Genomic DNA, 17,744 nt, shown 5'->3' on the forward strand with positions numbered 1-17,744 from the left:
CACCATGAAATTGCTGGAATATTGCTAACAGCAGTATAAAACCATACTCACTCTCTCTCGTGTTTTGAATGTGAGGTGAGGTGAAGTGAAATTGGGTTTAACGTTGTGCTTGAGAATATTTCGCTCATATGACGACGTGCATGCGTGTGTATGTGTATGTGCGGCTGCTTGTACTAGCCCAGACTGAAGCTGGTTTTATAGTGCTAGCCCACTGAGATACCATTTTGTAGTGAAGCATGAATACCCCACTCAGACACATTATACTGACTCCGAGCCGACCAGTCCTTATTGTACCCATTAATGCCGAGCACCAGGCAGGGACCAACAAGTACCATATTTTAACATCTTTTGGTATGACGCGGTCGGGATCGAACCCGCGACCTTCCGCTCTCCGTGCGGACACTCTAACCACTACACCACAGAGGCGGTCCTGTTTTCAGTGTACTCATAAAGGACACATCATGTGTATTGAGTGCACATGTGCAAGTCTTAGAGCTTAAACTTAGTTTAGCTGACAACAGAAGCTGTGACATGTGATTCCTTATCATCAGGAACGTCGGGCTTGTCCATAACATAAAACACTTGAACAGGAATCTTTCTTTTTTCACTTTCCAAATTATCAGATTTGGTTGATCCCTAAGCCAGGTTAAAAAACAACACACTTGAGTGGTCACGATGACTTCTTGGCATTTGTTCAAGGATCTTAATATCAGACAAAACTCTGGCACTCAAAAGGAGTGGATAAAAAAAACAGTGCCAGTGAGTTAAAACAGTATCCATGGCATGGCATCCATCAGTTTGACTCCAATCATTTGGGGAAGGTATTTGTAATCACAACACTGTTCAGGTTGATTATTTGGGTAGTTTTATATGATTACATATTACACGGTTTAAACAAATACAGAATTATTTCTGTAATCTGTTTGATGAACCGACCATGTTATCTTTTGTTGTCAGAACTGAGTGGTTTTAACTCTATTTTAATTTCTTTTCAACAGAGGTTGTGAGTGAATGTGAAACCTGTCAGCCTTATTAAATTAGCATGAGTTATTCTGCAGCTGAAGAAGCACAGAAAGATGTAATCTTTAGTAAATTACCTTGTGTAATGTTATTCCACCTCAAAGCACATTATGGCATGTACCACAGCACCGATTAACTCAAAAGTTATCTATTTCCTGAAATAAGACAACTGTAGCATACCTGTCAACTCTCACGCATTTGGCGTGAGTCTCACGCTTTATTGACAAATGTCACGCTCTCACGCCTCCAAATAATAATCTCACGCATATCTGGTAGCCAAAAATAATTTCAAAATTAATACGCATTTTCGTTAGTTTTTGCGTAAAGTTGAACATTGAAAGAACGCCTGAATGAATGAAGTACTAAAACGATGTTTATGCGAATGATTCGGCTTATTATTATTTATTAGCATGCATCTTTTAGTGTCAAAATAATGCCACCAGAAGGTTCCAAATGCTCCTGAAAATCACTAAACTTCATTTTCGGGGGCGGGGGGCTTTGCCCCCCAGAGAACCCCCACCAGGGCGTCGCCGGCCCTGGCTTATTTTTTTTCAGTCTCACTCTAAACCATCTTTAGGGGTTGACAGCTCTGCTGTAGAACTGTAGTAGTATTAAGGCTGCAATAAGAGATAACTGAGTGAACATTGACACCCACAGTCAGTATTTGCAATATGACCTTGACTTTGACCTTGACCTTGGATATCATTATTACTCATTACTAACCTTAACACTGGATTAATTTTATCCTTTTAATAAGAGCTCATAACATATACTAAAGTAATGAGTTTTTAATTAATGTATATACATATTTTGAAATAAGTTTGTCATATACTAAAAAAATGGGGAAAAACCTGAAATGGCACACCTAATACAATTTATATTTCTACACACCTGACTTCCCACACCATCATTTCCATACTATCAAGACAACTTTCATGTATTTTTTCATTAGTGGGGCTAAACAAGAGAGTCATCACTGTGTCCATAGTTTCAACACCATTCATCATAACACTGTTCTATTATGTTCATGGTGAGATCAAGGATCACCTACAATTTACTCATTGTTAAGGACCAAATTTTATGATAATTAAGATATAACATGGTGGACAAATTCAGGCTACACAAATTGATCAACTGTGTATAAGCATGCACGTTCACAAAGCAGAGTTTGAAATTAACGTCGTGTTTTAGTCCCGAAGCCAACTGAAAACCACTCGGACCCATCCTTTTAGCCGACAGCTTTTTCATCCCCAATAACTACGAGTATTATTTCCATATTAAAACATAGGACCTAGACATTCTGGTCAAGACCTACAACTTATTATGGTTCTGGGTCCTTAGGGCCTGCAGCTTTTCAGAGTTAAGGGCAAACACATTCACGAAGTCACCAAGTCTGACCACCCAATCCATTAGTTGCCTCTTACAGTTTGTATTACAAGGGATATGCACATCAAATGAAACACTGAGTGAGTGAGTTTAGTTTACGCTGCACTCAGTTATATTCCAGCTATTTGGCGGTCACATAATCAAGTCTGGTTCATTCCAGTTTCAACAGCATCCAACAACTGCTTTACCCTTGTAATACAAACCAGTAATAGCCTGATTTCCCAATCCCTTTAGTCGGGATCTTATGACGTTTGGGTTAAACAATATTCTAACCCGATCCTAAGTTGAATAAAATTCCCATGAGATTTAAATGTTCCATTGGCAAGGTAAAATTATGAGGATTTGCAATCTTAATTTCACTTTATTTGATTTACTTCTTTGTTTCTTAAATTTTGAAATTCATAGACTGAAATGTTTCAAACACCAAACTGGTTCTTTACATAACTGGTGAGAGTGCTTTCTGCGCAATATTCAACCGATATCATGGTGAGGGGCAAAAGAAACTGGTTTTTTTCATACTGCACCCATGTGGGGAAACAAACCCAGGGCTTCAGCAAGACAAGTGAACAACTTAACCACTATTCTACCCCATGCTTCCATTCAAAACGTGAAAATTTAATTAATGACTTACCTGATGATTTGCTTTCAATCTGATGAAATGACTAAACTTATGCCACCTAATATGCAACAAGCAACCAAGTACCGGCATCTGTGATTCATATTGGTCACATGATATAATTAAAAGGGTGCACACAAAATTGTGCTCATGAACCAAACTTGAAGAAAATTACATAAAATTAGATGGAACCAGTCTGTAAGTGGTTCAGCTTTGAAGATGTGAAATTCGTTTTTCAAGAAGTTTCAAAGCTATTTCTTGCTCCTTCAGTTAGTGGATGAAGTTTACACAGTTGAAGACATTAGCCATGAAAAACAATACAGAAGTTAATATCCTTACAAAAATTCTTTGTGTTCATGTTCTAACTTTCTAGAAGCCAACCATTAACTTGCCTGGTTCAGAAAATCTGAGTAAGTATATGAAAGACTGACTGAATAACAACAAACTGAATATATTAATGGTTCATGGTGGAGTAAACCGATATATATGGTGCCCCTTACTCAAAGAAAAGAAGAAAAACGAAGGAAGAAAGAGGGGGCATCGGGATAAAGAGAGGGTGGGGAGGTAGCCTAGTGACCAAAGTGTTGCCTCGTCACGCCGAAGGTCCAGGTTCGATTTCCCACATGAATACGATGTGTGAAGTCCATATCTGGTAACCCCCGCCGAAATGTTGCTGGAGTATTGCTTTAATTGCTTTAAAAAAAACAACTCACTCATTTCCAATATAATAAAATGCATGTATCTGTCATTACAAGTACATCAGCTTGTTAAGGTTTCAGAACTCCAATGTGATTGACTGAATGCTTCATGAGCGATGCTTACAACAATGTCCAGTACACACAAACACAAGCTTATGGACATACATATCAATACCAGGTGGATCAGGAGATTCGCTTGAAGCAACATGTCCTTTGTGTAATAAACTCAACATAGCTCTCTCATACATGTCCATGCTAAATCAAACATTTTCAGTAAGTCCATGTTTGGAGATGGCTCAAGATGAGGAGGACTGGTTACATTTCGAGATCGTCTAAGTAAATGTCAGCGAGTGAATCAACAATATCAAAGCTGTCATTCTACATACAAGAACTGACAGTTGGTTTTCCATTAAGGAAGCATGGCAGCAATTTCGGACACCTTATTCTTAAATAGTCCCACACAACCATGTCGGTTTGGAAGCAGTTCCGAATGAAGACTTAACAAGAATCTGCTTGTCCCTGTTCTGGAATCGAAAGAGTTGAGCAATTTCTTTGACTTGAACCAGTGTTGCAGCAGTATGAGTTTGTATAACAATCGACAGTTGTTTTGTTTAATTGCACAAAAACTGCATGGCAAGTGAATTCCTGGCTCAGATGTTGAACATGATACTGGCTTAATGTTGAATAATTCAACATGTTGGTAAGAACCTTGGTATTTGTTTAGTAACTGAAGATTCAGCATTTTGATTCTTTTGTTCAGTCATAGTAGCTTTAACTGTTCATCAAACTATGACCTTGACCTTGACCTTGATAATTGTTTCGTTCCATCAAAATGTATACAAATGCTCTGAAATTCACCTTGACCTTCAAATTTTTTGTTCTGTCTTATCAATATCTCTGTTCCCATTCCACAAACTTTGACCTTGACAATCATCTTCTCCATCATTGACATAAATGTGATTATTCTTTCAAATATTTTAAATAATATCCAGTCTCTCTAATGCCTAATCAGTATACAGGATAGGTGGGTTTTACAGACAACTTTCTATAACATTTCAGATTCAATTCGTTCTAAACTGCGTTAACACACTCGGATGACAGTCAGAGTTAATGCCTGGTAAATTTCTTTACCACTAGTCCTGTGTCTGAATCAGACATTTTGGTCTGGACAAATGAAATCCACACAAACCACAAATATTCCCCGACAGTAAACCTAGCTGGACATGTGATGGCATCAGATAGTGTAATGTGTCCACAACCTAACATGGCTGTTGTATTTATACAGAAATCAGATCCGCTGCACCAATTGCATTACCATTCACACAGAGAATTGTAAAACCTCCACAGTGATTGGCTGATGTGAAAGTTCACCTGGCATGACTTCCTATGAAGTGCCTGTCACCTCTCCATATACAAATGAAGCACTATGAGCTGTGGAACAAACAATGAAGACATGTACAAGCATAATTGCTTTGGGTAAAATGACCTTGACCTTGAAATACATAATGCTCTTGCCTTATTCTAATCAAAACAATAAAAGTTATGCGATAACAAAGATTCCTTTTGTAAAATAAATATTGCTAAAAGCAGCATAAATGGCACATTAACTAACTCATAAAATACCATTGACATTTAGAGTGACAATCTCATAAAACACATCTAAAGTAAGTCACTCACATATCAACTTATTGTAAAATGTGATGAGAAATATCATCATATAGTTGCTCTTCCTAAAATGAGTTTGATATTTTCTTGGGAGAATTCAGTCACAGAAAGGGCAGGATTACCTAAGTGGTCTCAGATACCGTAACTCGCAACACACATGTAAGATTCTGAAGTGCCAATATGAACATTGGTTTGAAAGCCCATAAAAAGTTGATAGGATACCACTGAAGCAGGAAACATCCCTGATCTGCATCAAGTTGGGATTTCTTCTGACATTAAGGGTGTTTGATTAGCCTTGTGGGTAAGCATTCACTCATAACGCTGATGGCCCATGTTTGATTCCCAACATGGATATAACAAAGTCTGGTGTCCCCACAACATGGTATTAATGGAATATATACTCCTCACAAAAAGTTAAGCAACACAAATTTGTAGTCTCATTACCTTTTCATTTATTGAAATTGCAAATCATTGAATGATGCAATTGAACGGTGAAACATATGTACACACGATAAACAAAATGAAATGAAATGGTATTGAGCAATAATAGACTTACAAATCATCAACAGCATGTACCCGTGAAACAGTCGTGCAAAATGTGCTGCATAGATGGAGCAAAATGTTAACATTAAGGTTCAAGTCAGTTTTGGACAGTGAAGCAGTGTTCAGTAACACGTATGACCACAAATGCAAGCTTCTACATGTCTTTGCATTGACCAAATGAGCCTTAAAGTTGCTGTTGTGGAATGTTCTGCCATTCTCTCTGTACCGCCTGCTCAAGGTCATCCAGAGTCTGGGGGTGAACATGGAGACGGTAAACACGACTTCCAATACTGTCCCAAGCATGTTCAATGGGATTAAGATAAAGTGACCTTGCTATCCAGTCCATGTTGATCTAAACAACATCGTAAACAACTCTTTCTCGGGCATTATCATCCACGGATGGGCATTATCATCCATAAAAATGAAGTTAGGACCCGCTTGTTGTGCCAGAGGAATGATTACAGATAGGTTTACACCGATCAGGGTGCATATGAAGAGTGGAGCCCATTCATGCCACACATTTTGCATGTTGTTTCTGAGGGTGGTTGTGTTCGGGTGATGTTGTCAATGTTATCAGATAAATCAATTTGACAGTCACTTAAGGTTATGTATTCTTTGAATATTTACCTTTCAGTAACATGTCAGCAAAAATCGCTATCGAGATTGATAAAGATATTACACTAAATATATCTGTTGCAAATCCCCAAACCTCAATATCTCCTGACATAAAGGCCACAGAGTGTCACATAATTCATTCACTGCTGAAGCATTCATTTGTCATGCCAGGGACCCAGTTCGTTTCGTCAAAAGGGTAAAATATGTGGAACCCATTTCTGGTTTCCCTTGCTGTAATATTGTTGGAGTATTGTAGTGTAAACCCTCACTCACTCACTAATCCATCATTTACTGCTGAAATAGCATCCCATCCACCTCACTCCTACACGAGGAGACATCCCACAATGCCTTTGGGACAGAGACCAGACATCCGTGTGGTGGGAGGCAGGAATTAACCGACAGTTTATGTACATCCCTGAGTCTATTTGTGATGCTACTTTAATACTGTTATCCTAATCACTCCTCATCTATCACAGATCTGATTAAACTGTGCTGGTTACAGTCGCAAGCGTTTCCTGTTGCCGAGGGTAAATCGTCTTCATCAAAGTCCACTCAGTTTGAAATTTACAGACCCACTGACCTTAGCCAAAGTTTCAGACAAGAAAATAAATAGAAATGATTGATGTTTATTTCCATTCACACATCTGCTTTTAAGGGTTTTATCTATAGATCAGAACAACAAATGACGCCTGCACACAACAATTAATCTGGTCTCAGTTGCAAGGTAAGAAGCATACAAGATCTCTGGCCATCACATACATGCAAGAACATTTTTCCAAACTGATGAAATACACAATTTGGCTCCACATCATTTGACCGACAGACAACACAAACAAACAGTCCACAAAAGAAATTTCACTGCTAGTTTAACTTCGGTGATAAATCTGTGTACAATGTGTGAATACCAAAGAACAATAAAAGTGTGAATGGGATTATATGTTGAGAGAATTAAGTTTGTAATTTGTAATGTAGGCTATATATAATGTGGTTGAATGTGGCGACTTGTTACGTCATTTCCTCTTTTATGTTTGATGTCTGAGACAAAGGGGAACCACTGACAAACCTTTGGATACTACTGATGTTCAATTTCAGTGTGAATTTGTTGAACAGATTTAAGCAATTCTCACTGCACCTGAGTCAGTTTCAAAATCTTTCAATTATATTTTAAAGAATGCATAAAAAATGCATTCATATTTCAGTTTTGTCATCAGAATGTTTTTCATATTTTGATATAACAGTCACACTCTGTATGTAGTTGCGAAACATTTGTAAAGTACTGGTTTTATGCTTGTGAAGAATATTGGTGAACCAGTGGTAGAACATTGTTGAACAAATCATAGAAATTTGGTGAACTGTTGGTGGAACATCTGTGATCACTTGGTAGAATGTCTGTGACCTCTTGATAGTTGACAGTCATCTTAGAAGGGTAGGCAAAACCCATCACCTCTTATTAACATATCACCTTAATGTAATTGAATAATGAGTCATTTTAACTGATTCCATTCATCGTAAATGCAGAATTTTGTAAAAATTCATTTTATAAGATAAAACAACTTTTATGTTTTCAATTTCTCGGCACAGTTCCCATACTATCTTGGCGCGTAACCACAGGAATTTAAAACCACCTCCTTCCAAGCCTCCTCTTCTCTTTCTCTATATCTTTGTATGGTTCTTTGGCGTGGGCTTCCCCCACCTTTGTGGCCTATTTGTTATATACATCTAATTATTACGGTAATTATATTTTCATTAACGGTTAATAAACGTTGTCCGCCTTGTGCGGGCCTATACAACAACAATCCATGTTGTTATGATTCGCCACAAATTAAACTTGACGTTCTCGGTTGATACTGGTTTGAGTATAAAAGACAATACAGTAGAGAAAATTATGTACATGGATTACTGAAAATAGGTGATGGCAGGCATGCTACACAAGGACATCAATGGTGTCACATCATGTTTACTGCTTCCACACCTGTACCACTAAATAAGGTAGCTTCTGGTCATGGTCTAGTCTGGACAGATCCAATCCAGTGAAGACTACAGGTGTTCATTATGGTTACTGCTTGCTTGCCTGCCTGCTTGCTTGCTAGCTCAGGTGCCAATGATGAAGTAACCCCAACTTCCTCATTCAGGGGGAGGTGGGGTAGCCTAGTGGTTAAAGTGTTTGGTCGTCACCGAAGGCCTGGGTTCAATCCCCCACATGGGTACAATGTGTAATGCCCATTTCTGGTGTCCCCTGCCGTGATGTTGCTGGAATATTGCTAAAAGCGGCGTAAAACCATACTCACTCACTCACTATTCATTCAGGTCTGGTAGGCTAGAAGAAGTGATTTGAACCTAGAGCAGCTATTGGATGTACTGTCCTCTTTGTGCATTCAGATGAATAGCAGAATATACCCAAGATACCAAATGATTCCTCATCCATAGCAAACTTGGTTTGTGTACAGCACAGTAGACACATGAGAATGCCAGTATCATTGCTGCTTTTCATTCCCTCTTGTGTAATTGTATGTCATAATGATAGAACATAATGACATTACTTCAATTACATTTTTGCAAAGTTACCAATCAGTCCTTCATGGCCACTGGATGGGCACTAATAGAACACGGGAACCATTAGACGGTTAATGGTACAACACAGGAACTATCAACAAACAAATGGTGGAACACAAGGGCCACTGGGCAATCTGGTCTTGAAAGACAAGCGCCATTGGACAGACAGGTCTGCAACACAAGAGCCATTGGACAGACAGTGTAAGAACACAGGAGCCATTGGACAGACAGTGTCACGAACACAAGAGCCATTGGACAGACAGTGTAGGAACACAGGAGCCATTGGACAGACAGTGTAGGAACACAGGAGCCATTGGACAGACAGTGTAGGAACACAAGAGCCATTGGACAGACAGTGTAGGAACACAGGAGCCATTGGACAGACAGTGTAGGAACACAAGAGCCATTGGACAGACAGTGTAGGAACACAAGAGCCATTGGACAGACAGTGTACAACACAAGAGCCATTGGACAGACAGTGTACAACACAGAGCCATTGGACAGACAGTGTAGGAACACAAGAGCCATTGGAACACAACACAGGAGCCATTGGACAGACAGTGTAGGAACACAGGAGCCATTGGACAGACAGTGTAGGAACACAGGAGCCATTGGACAGACAGTGTAGGAACACAGGAGCCATTGGACAGACAGGTCTGCAACACAGGAGCCATTGGACAGACAGTGTAGCACATTGGACAGACAGTGTAGGAACACAGGAGCCATTGGACAGACAGTGTAGGAACACAGGAGCCATTGGACAGACAGGTCTGCAACACAAGAGCCATTGGACAGACAGTGTAGGAACACAGGAGCCATTGGACAGACAGTGTAGGAACACAGGAGCCATTGGACAGACAGTGTAGGAACACAGGAGCCATTGGACAGACAGTGTAGGAACACAGGAGCCATTGGACAGACAGTGTAGGAACACAGGAGCCATTGGACAGACAGTGTAGGAACACAAGAGCCATTGGACAGACAGTGTACGAACACAGGAGCCATCAACCCCCAAATGGTGGAACACAAGATCCATCGAACATTCAATGATGGAACACAAAAAAGCCATTGGACAGACAGTGTAGAAACATAAAATCCATCAACATTAAATGGTGGAACACAAGAGTCATTGGATGGACAATGATGGAACACAAGACAATGGTGGAACACAAAAGCCATTGGACAGACAATGGTGGAACACAAAAGCCATTGGGCTAACAATGGTGAAACACATGGCAGAACACAAAAGCCATTGGGCAGACAATGGTGGAACACAATAGCCATTGGGCAGACAATGGTGGAACACAAAAGCCATTGGACAGACAATGGTGGAACACAAAATCCATTGGGCAGACAATGGCAGAACACAAAAGCCATTGGGCTAACAATGGTGGAACACAATGGCGGAACACAAAAGTCATGTGGCTGACAATGGTGGAACACAATAGCCATTGGGCAGACAATGGTGGAGCACAAAAGCCATTGGGTAGACAATGGTGGAACACAAAAGCCATTTGGCAGACAATGGTGGAACACAAAAGCCATCAGTCAGACAATGGTGGAACACAAAAGCCATTGGGGAGACAATGGTGAAACACAAAAGCCATTGGGCAGACAGTGGTGGGACAAAAGAGCCTCTGAGCAAAAATGCTGCACCACTAGACTAACTGGATGAACAATAGTGGAATGCATGAGCCATTGAAACAACAAGAATTATTAGAGGGAAACAAGTACAATACAAGAATAACTGGTTGGACAATGGTGGAAACATCAACCACTGCCATAAAACATACCAACTGATGAACAAAAGCTATTTTTTTACACTGGTGAAACTGTAGAAGTCTTCTTCACAGCATGTCAGCTCCATGTGTAAGAAAAGAATACATGTCCTAGACTTCAACTATTCCCTCCAAAGCCGCAAACATGGGTTTGGTACTGATAAATCAAGAATCATAATGAAGGTGAATAAGGAACTTGAACACATGGTCACAGGTTCAGGCAGACTTAAGGGATGCAACTCAAAAGTGGAGTGCCTCAATGTTCACCCACTACATGCATTAGAACTGGTATAAAGGTCACTCAGCCAAAGGCGACAGGGATCGATGACATGTAGAAATTTTCACCAAACTAAACCAAATCTTAGGGTGAAGGAATGATGTTGTCTTAAACATCAATCATTACAGTCATATCATGGTCAGAACTTACAAAATGTTGACCAGACAAATTAATGGTTGACAAAAACATTCTATACAAACAGCTTTACAGCTTTCATAGTGACCATGACTGCAAAGACTTTATGACACCATCCCTAGATTAATCTTGATCTAAACCATCATAAATAGGTAGAGGTTTGGCAGACAAATCACACTTTGTGACCATGGTACCATTTTCATTTTTATTCAAACCTTGTTCCTGTAAACATCTTCATTTAGCATTAGAAGGTTTATCACAGAAGATAGGAGCCTTGTTCCTGTAAACATCTTCATCAGGCAGAGATTCATCACAGAAAGTTGGGAGCTTTGTTCCTGTAAACATCTTCATCAGGCAGAGGTTTATAACAGAAGGATTGGAGCCTTGTTCCTGTAAACATCTTCATTTGGCGAAGGTTTATCACAGAAAGATGGGAGCCTTGTTCCTGTAAACATCTTCATCAGGCAAAGATTCATCACAGAAAGATGGGGAGCCTTGTTCCTGTAAACATCTTCATTTAAACCATCTTCATCAGGCAGAGAGTCATCACAGAAAGATGGGGGCCTTGTTCCTGTAAACATCTTCATTTAAACCATCTTCATCAGGCAGAGATCCATCACAGAAAGATAGGGACCTTGTTCCTGTAAACATCTTCATTTAAACCATCTTCATCAGGCAGAGATTCATCACAGAAAGTTGGGGGCCTTGTTCCTGTAAACATCTTCATTTGGCGAAGGTTTATCACAGAAGATAGGAGCCTTGTTCCTGCAAACATCTTCATCAGGCAGAGGTTTATAACAGAAGGATTGGAGCCTTGTTCCTGTAAACATCTTCATCAGGCAGAGATTCATCACAGAAAGATGGGGCCTTGTTCCTGTAAACATCTTCATTTAAACCATCTTCATCAGGCAGAGATTCATCACAGAAAGATGGGGGCCTTGTTCCTGTAAACATCTTCATTTAAACCATCTTCATCAGGCAGAGATTCATCACAGAAAGATGGGAGCCTTGTTCCTGTAAACATCTTCATTTAAACCATCTTCATCAGGCAGAGATTCATCACAGAAAGATGGGAGCCTTGTTCCTGTTAACATCTTCATCTAAACCATCTTCATCAGGCAGAGATTCATCACAGAAAGATGGGAGCCTTGTTCCTGTAAACATCTTCATCAGGCAGAGGTTTATAACAGAAGGATGGGAGCCTTGTTCCTGTAAACATCTTCATCAGGCAGACATTCATCACAGAAAGATGTGGGCTTTGTTCCTGTAAACATCTTCATCAGGCAGAGGTTTATAACAGAAGGATGGGAGCCTTGATCCTGTAAACATCTTCATTTAAACCATCTTCATCAGGCAGAGATTCATCACAAAAAGATGAGAGCCTGGTTCCTGTGAACATCTTCATTAGGCAGAGATTCATCACAGAAAGATGGGAGCCTTGTTCCTGTAAACATGTTCATCAGGCAGAGATTAAAGAAAGATAGGAGCCTGGTTCCTGTTCTTCATTTAAACCATCTTCATTTCCATGAGGTTTATCACAGAAGGATGGGAGCCTTGTTCCTGTAAACATCTTCATTTCATCACAGAAAGATGGGAGGCCATCTTCATTTGGCAGAGATTATCACAGAAGGATGGGGAGCCTTGTTCCTGTAAACATCTTCATTTAAACCATCTTCATTTGGCAGAGGTGTATCACAGAAAGATGGGAGCCTTGTTCCTGTTCCTGTAAACATCTTCATCAGGCAGAGATTCATCACAGAAAGATGGGAGCCTTGTTCACCACAGAAAGATAGAAGGGCCAGACCTTGTTCCTGTAAACTGTAAACATCTTCATTTAAACCATCTTCATTTGGCAGAGGTTTATCACAGAAGGATGGGAGCCTTGTTCCTGTAAACATCCATCTCATTTGGCAAATCACAGAAGGATGGGAGCCTTGTTCCTGTAAACATCTTCATTTAAACCATCTTCATTTGGCAGAGGTTTATCACAGAAGGATCTTGTTCCTGTAAACATCTTCATCAGGCAGAGATTCATCACAGAAAGATAGGAGCCTTGTTCCTGTAAACATCTTCATTTAAACCATCTTCATTTGATGGAGGTGTATCACAGAAAGATGGGAGCCTTGTTCCTGTAAACATCTTCATTTGGCGGAGGTGTATCACAGAAGGATGGGAGCCTTGTTCCTGTAAACATCTTCATCAGGCAGAGATTCATCACAGAAAGATAGGAGCCTTGTTCCTGTAAACATCTTCATTTAAACCATCTTCATTTGATGGAGGTGTATCACAGAAGGATGGGAGCCTTGTTCCTGTAAACATCTTCATTTAAACCATCTTCATTTGGCAGAGGTTTATCACAGAAGGATGGGAGACTTGTTCCTGTAAACATCTTCATCCAAACTGTCTTTATTATGCAGAGGTTGATCACAGAAATTTGGTAGTCTTGTTCCTGTAAACTTCATTAGAACCATATTCATCAGGAATTATTTTATCTTCAACATCTTCATCTGTACATCATTTGGCAAGGTATTCTGACAGACACATCAGTGTTTAACAGCCTGACAGTGTCTTCATGTGGTACTTCATCATTAAGCAGAGTTTTGACAAATAGGCAGAAAATTGTGATAGGGAGACTTGTGTTTGTTTACCGTAGTAACTTTATCAAGATTTCTATTCTTGCATGTTCACTTATATTTACCACCTCATGAAATTTGTTTTAACAGATAATCCAGATTGATTATTCTTTTGCACTAATGTTTTAAGCTTTGGCAATTAAATCTTCTCACCCTGCTAAGACACATTTATCACTTCATTTTCTGCTTTGATGCTTTTCACAACACCAATTAGAAAGTAGGGTTAAGGACTGATGGCCCCACAAATCATCATAATATCTACTGACAACAGTTGAGATAAGTTATTTCTCTTTTTGTATATCAACAGAAATTGTAAATTCCAAACATCAACACCAGAGAATTTACAGTCTATTATGTCTGTGGAAACAGATTCCAAAATAGTGATGAAAGATTATCCAAAAGGATCACTGAAAATGAAACCTGGCTCTTCTCGACATGAGTACAACAATTGAGATGTTATAAGTTAGGTTCAATGCTTCTTTGGAAACTACTTCAGCAGTAAGACAGCTACTGGTTTATAGGAGCAGGAGGTCCAAACAAACTCAGGACATAGACACTTCCAACCTTGATGAGTATGGATGACAAACCTAGGATCCCCTACAGAGAATGTCACAATGCACAGTGAACACCTTCCTCTGCTAGGCCAACCATGACAGGGACATGACAGCTGAACAGGGTGTGTGATGCTGCTCGCTATTACTGCGCATGGTGACAATCACTGGATTGTCTGCTCCAGACTTGACTGTTTACAAACAACATCTTTCAGCTGTAATACTGCAGAAACAAATACATACTCATGAAAAAGTCAGAATTGTACATTTGACTCTGCTTTTAGCACAGATGTCTTACAGATGTGGAAGGGTTTTGTCACTTCTATCATAATGTGTTGGTTTCTCGACAGAATAAAGCCAGTGGATAAAATCGGCATCAGTTGGCATCCCATTGGGATAAAATGCAATATGAAAGGTCAGGTAGGTACTACTGTCAAGGGCATCGTGTTGGTCAATCAGTGACTTAGTCAGAATTTTACATCTTGAATCTGGAGAAACTACTGGAATAGAACTACTCTGAAAATAGGTGTCAAACTGGAACTTTACTTTTATTAACTTTAGAGATATGATATGTGAAACAGTTTAGTAAGGAGGCTTAGCCTGGCAGGATCAGTGTTCATACTGGTGCTTGCAGACCTCCTCAGTTACAAGAAGTTTGCAGACCTCTTCAGCTACAGTTTTTTTCTCGGAATGTAACCAAAATATGTCTGAATTTCAACTTTGTTTCATTTTGTGACTGTGTGTACATTTTACTGAGCAGCATTCAGGACAGGCAGACACAACACAACTGCGATGTTTCTCATAGACTTGGGTGAAGTATCTTCCCTGTAATAAAGGGGAGTTACTCAAATGTGCAGAGTATTGAATTGTACAGTAGTGCCATGAAAAGGCAGGTAGAAATATTGGCATTTTGCCTATATGTAGAAATGCCACTGTTTAAGAAATAGGTTTCAGTGGGAACTATACTCTGCAAAAAAGTCGAAAAAGATTGGAAATATCTGACACAGTTTTGCTGATATTCATACAAACTGAATGAAAAATATGAATTTCTCATGTCTGCATGCATCAGGAGTGATTAGTGAGGGTACAATGAAGTACAGCCAAAAATATATACTAAACCCATGTGGAAGCATGGCGGCCAAACATGAAAATGATGGGTTTTCATTTGTCTGCCATCACAATTGTACAGCAAGTGAAAACATGCCACGACTGACAGAAGCTCAACGCAGCAATGTCACCGGCCGACTGCGGACAGGTGACTTGGCTTCGACCGTTGCCAGGTTTTTCCACTTACAAGACCATTACTAGACTTTTTCATTTTATAACAGGACAATAGTCTTTTTGAGGAACCACAACATTCAAGTACTGCCATGGACTTCAAGGTTCCACATCCAACCCCATCGATCATGTATCAGACATTCTTGATCAATGTCTTCGATCACATCAGCAACAGCCACAGAACCTCCAACAGTTGACACAAACACAGCAGGAGGATACTGAGATCAGATGACCTTCACCTTTGATTGTTTCATGTCTGCCATGAGGAACTTTGGCCAGTGACAATGACGTGCCAAATTTGAACAATTTATTTTGATCTGTTGATTATTTATATAATACATAATGTATACATATGAAAAACATTTTTACCGTTTCAATGTTTGCAGAGTTTATATTTGACGTAATGTATATTAATGCAAATTGAATGACATCATATAATAAATAGGTTATTGTTTTTATCAGTATGTGTTTTGGGATGGTATATATCCTGTAATAGGAATAAACTCTATGTATTGAACTTGCTTAGGGTTGTTAAATACAATATCTATTTCTAATACAGGATATATACCATCAAAAACACACTCGTGTGATAACCTCTACGTATGCTGAGGTAAGAGAGTACTAAAAGATACAAAAGATACATGAATACTTATCATCACTCATGCAATGTTTATACTGCCAGTCAGGCGAAAAACCATGCTGCCAGTAAGGCAGGGACATGGATGATGTCAGTTAGACACAAACAATGGCTGGTACATAGGCCAGGATTTTGCTGAAAGTTAGGGACCATTAATAATTTAAGGCTAGGGGGAGTGATGATGATTTTTATGGGGAAGCATGTACAATGTGACTGACCCCCTTCCCCCTAAAATTTATGTACAAAGTAAGTGACCCCTCCTGCATGTCATGTACACAATCAATGATCCCCCTGCCCTTCTCATATTTTTTAAGCATAATTGTTTAATATTTTTATGTACAAATTAGCTGACCCACCCTAGTACATGTGTACAAAATTGCTGACCGCCCTACCTCCCGAGAACAAAATGGGTGACAACTCCAACCCCCCTCAGCCGATCCCCCAGCCATAAATTATGAACGGTCCCTTACGTCCCATGAATGCTTCCAGTTAGGCAAGAACAATGGCTGCAAGTTCGCCAGGTATTTTGCTGGCAGTTAGGCACCATGTATGTTTCGAGTTAGGCAAGAAGAATGGCTTCCAGTTAGGGAAGGCCTTTGCTGACAGGTACTATTAATGTGTCCAGTTAGGCAAGAACTATGGCTTTCAGTTAGGCAAGGCCTTTGCTGTCAGTTAGGTACTATGAATGTTTCAAGTTAAGCAAGAACAGTAACTGCAAGTTAGAAAAGGCCTTTGCTGACAGGTACTATTAATGTGTCCAGTTAGGCAAGAACTATGGCTTTCAGTTAGGCAAGGCCTTTGCTGACAGTTAGGTACTATGTATGCTTCAAGTTAGGCAATAACAATGGCCACAAGGTAGGCAAGGATTTGTTGACAGTTAGGCACCATGTATGCTTCCAGTTAGGCAAGAACAATGGCTACAAGTTAGGCAAGGATTTGTTGACAGTTAGGCACTATGTATGTTTCCAGTTAGGCAAGAACAATGGCTGCAAGTTAGGCAAGGATTTTGTTTCCGGTTAGAAAACAAGAGATTTCAAAACCTTTGTCTATATCCAGTCCACATGGAATAGTTTGGCATGAGGATATTGATTCAAAGACAGAAATATTATCTTCTGTCATACAGCTCTGCACTGAAACCTTCCAGAGTTTGCAGACAACTAACTCAAGATTTATGAGATAAATTACTTGGTAATAAATAGTGTGAATATGTAGGGATAATCAGCAACTTTTTTAATTACCAGCAACTATTTCATATGAAGTGATGTTGTTTTTGTAATAGAAGCCTGTCATATCATTAACAACATTCTAGCACCAACACGGAATCCCTATGAGTTTCAAATTGAAATGTCTCTTATGACA

The 17,744-nt window shown here is 39.6% G+C and overlaps 3 protein-coding genes across 3 annotated transcripts in view; all 3 read right to left on the bottom strand.

Annotated features, from left to right (window-relative positions):
• Window positions 1–4,663, bottom strand: part of LOC124261534 (beta-2 adrenergic receptor-like) — a 40,548-nt gene extending 35,885 nt beyond the window's left edge. The window contains 1 exon segment of the mRNA XM_046695849.1: window positions 4,579–4,663. Within this exon segment, the coding sequence (XP_046551805.1) occupies window positions 4,579–4,663 (85 nt within the window).
• Window positions 1–17,744, bottom strand: part of LOC124261536 (endoplasmic reticulum membrane-associated RNA degradation protein-like) — a 135,435-nt gene that overhangs the window by 34,120 nt on the left and 83,571 nt on the right. The gene's annotated exons all lie outside the window — the stretch shown is intronic.
• On the bottom strand, window positions 9,160–10,101 carry LOC124261535 (keratin-associated protein 10-7-like). The gene has a single exon (XM_046695850.1). The coding sequence runs from the start codon at window positions 10,099–10,101 to the stop codon at window positions 9,160–9,162; it is 942 nt and encodes a 313-aa protein (XP_046551806.1).

Source organism: Haliotis rubra, unplaced genomic scaffold (assembly GCF_003918875.1).
Source record: "Haliotis rubra isolate DU_JTF1 unplaced genomic scaffold, ASM391887v1 Scf80, whole genome shotgun sequence".
Lineage (NCBI taxonomy): Eukaryota > Metazoa > Mollusca > Gastropoda > Lepetellida > Haliotidae > Haliotis > Haliotis rubra.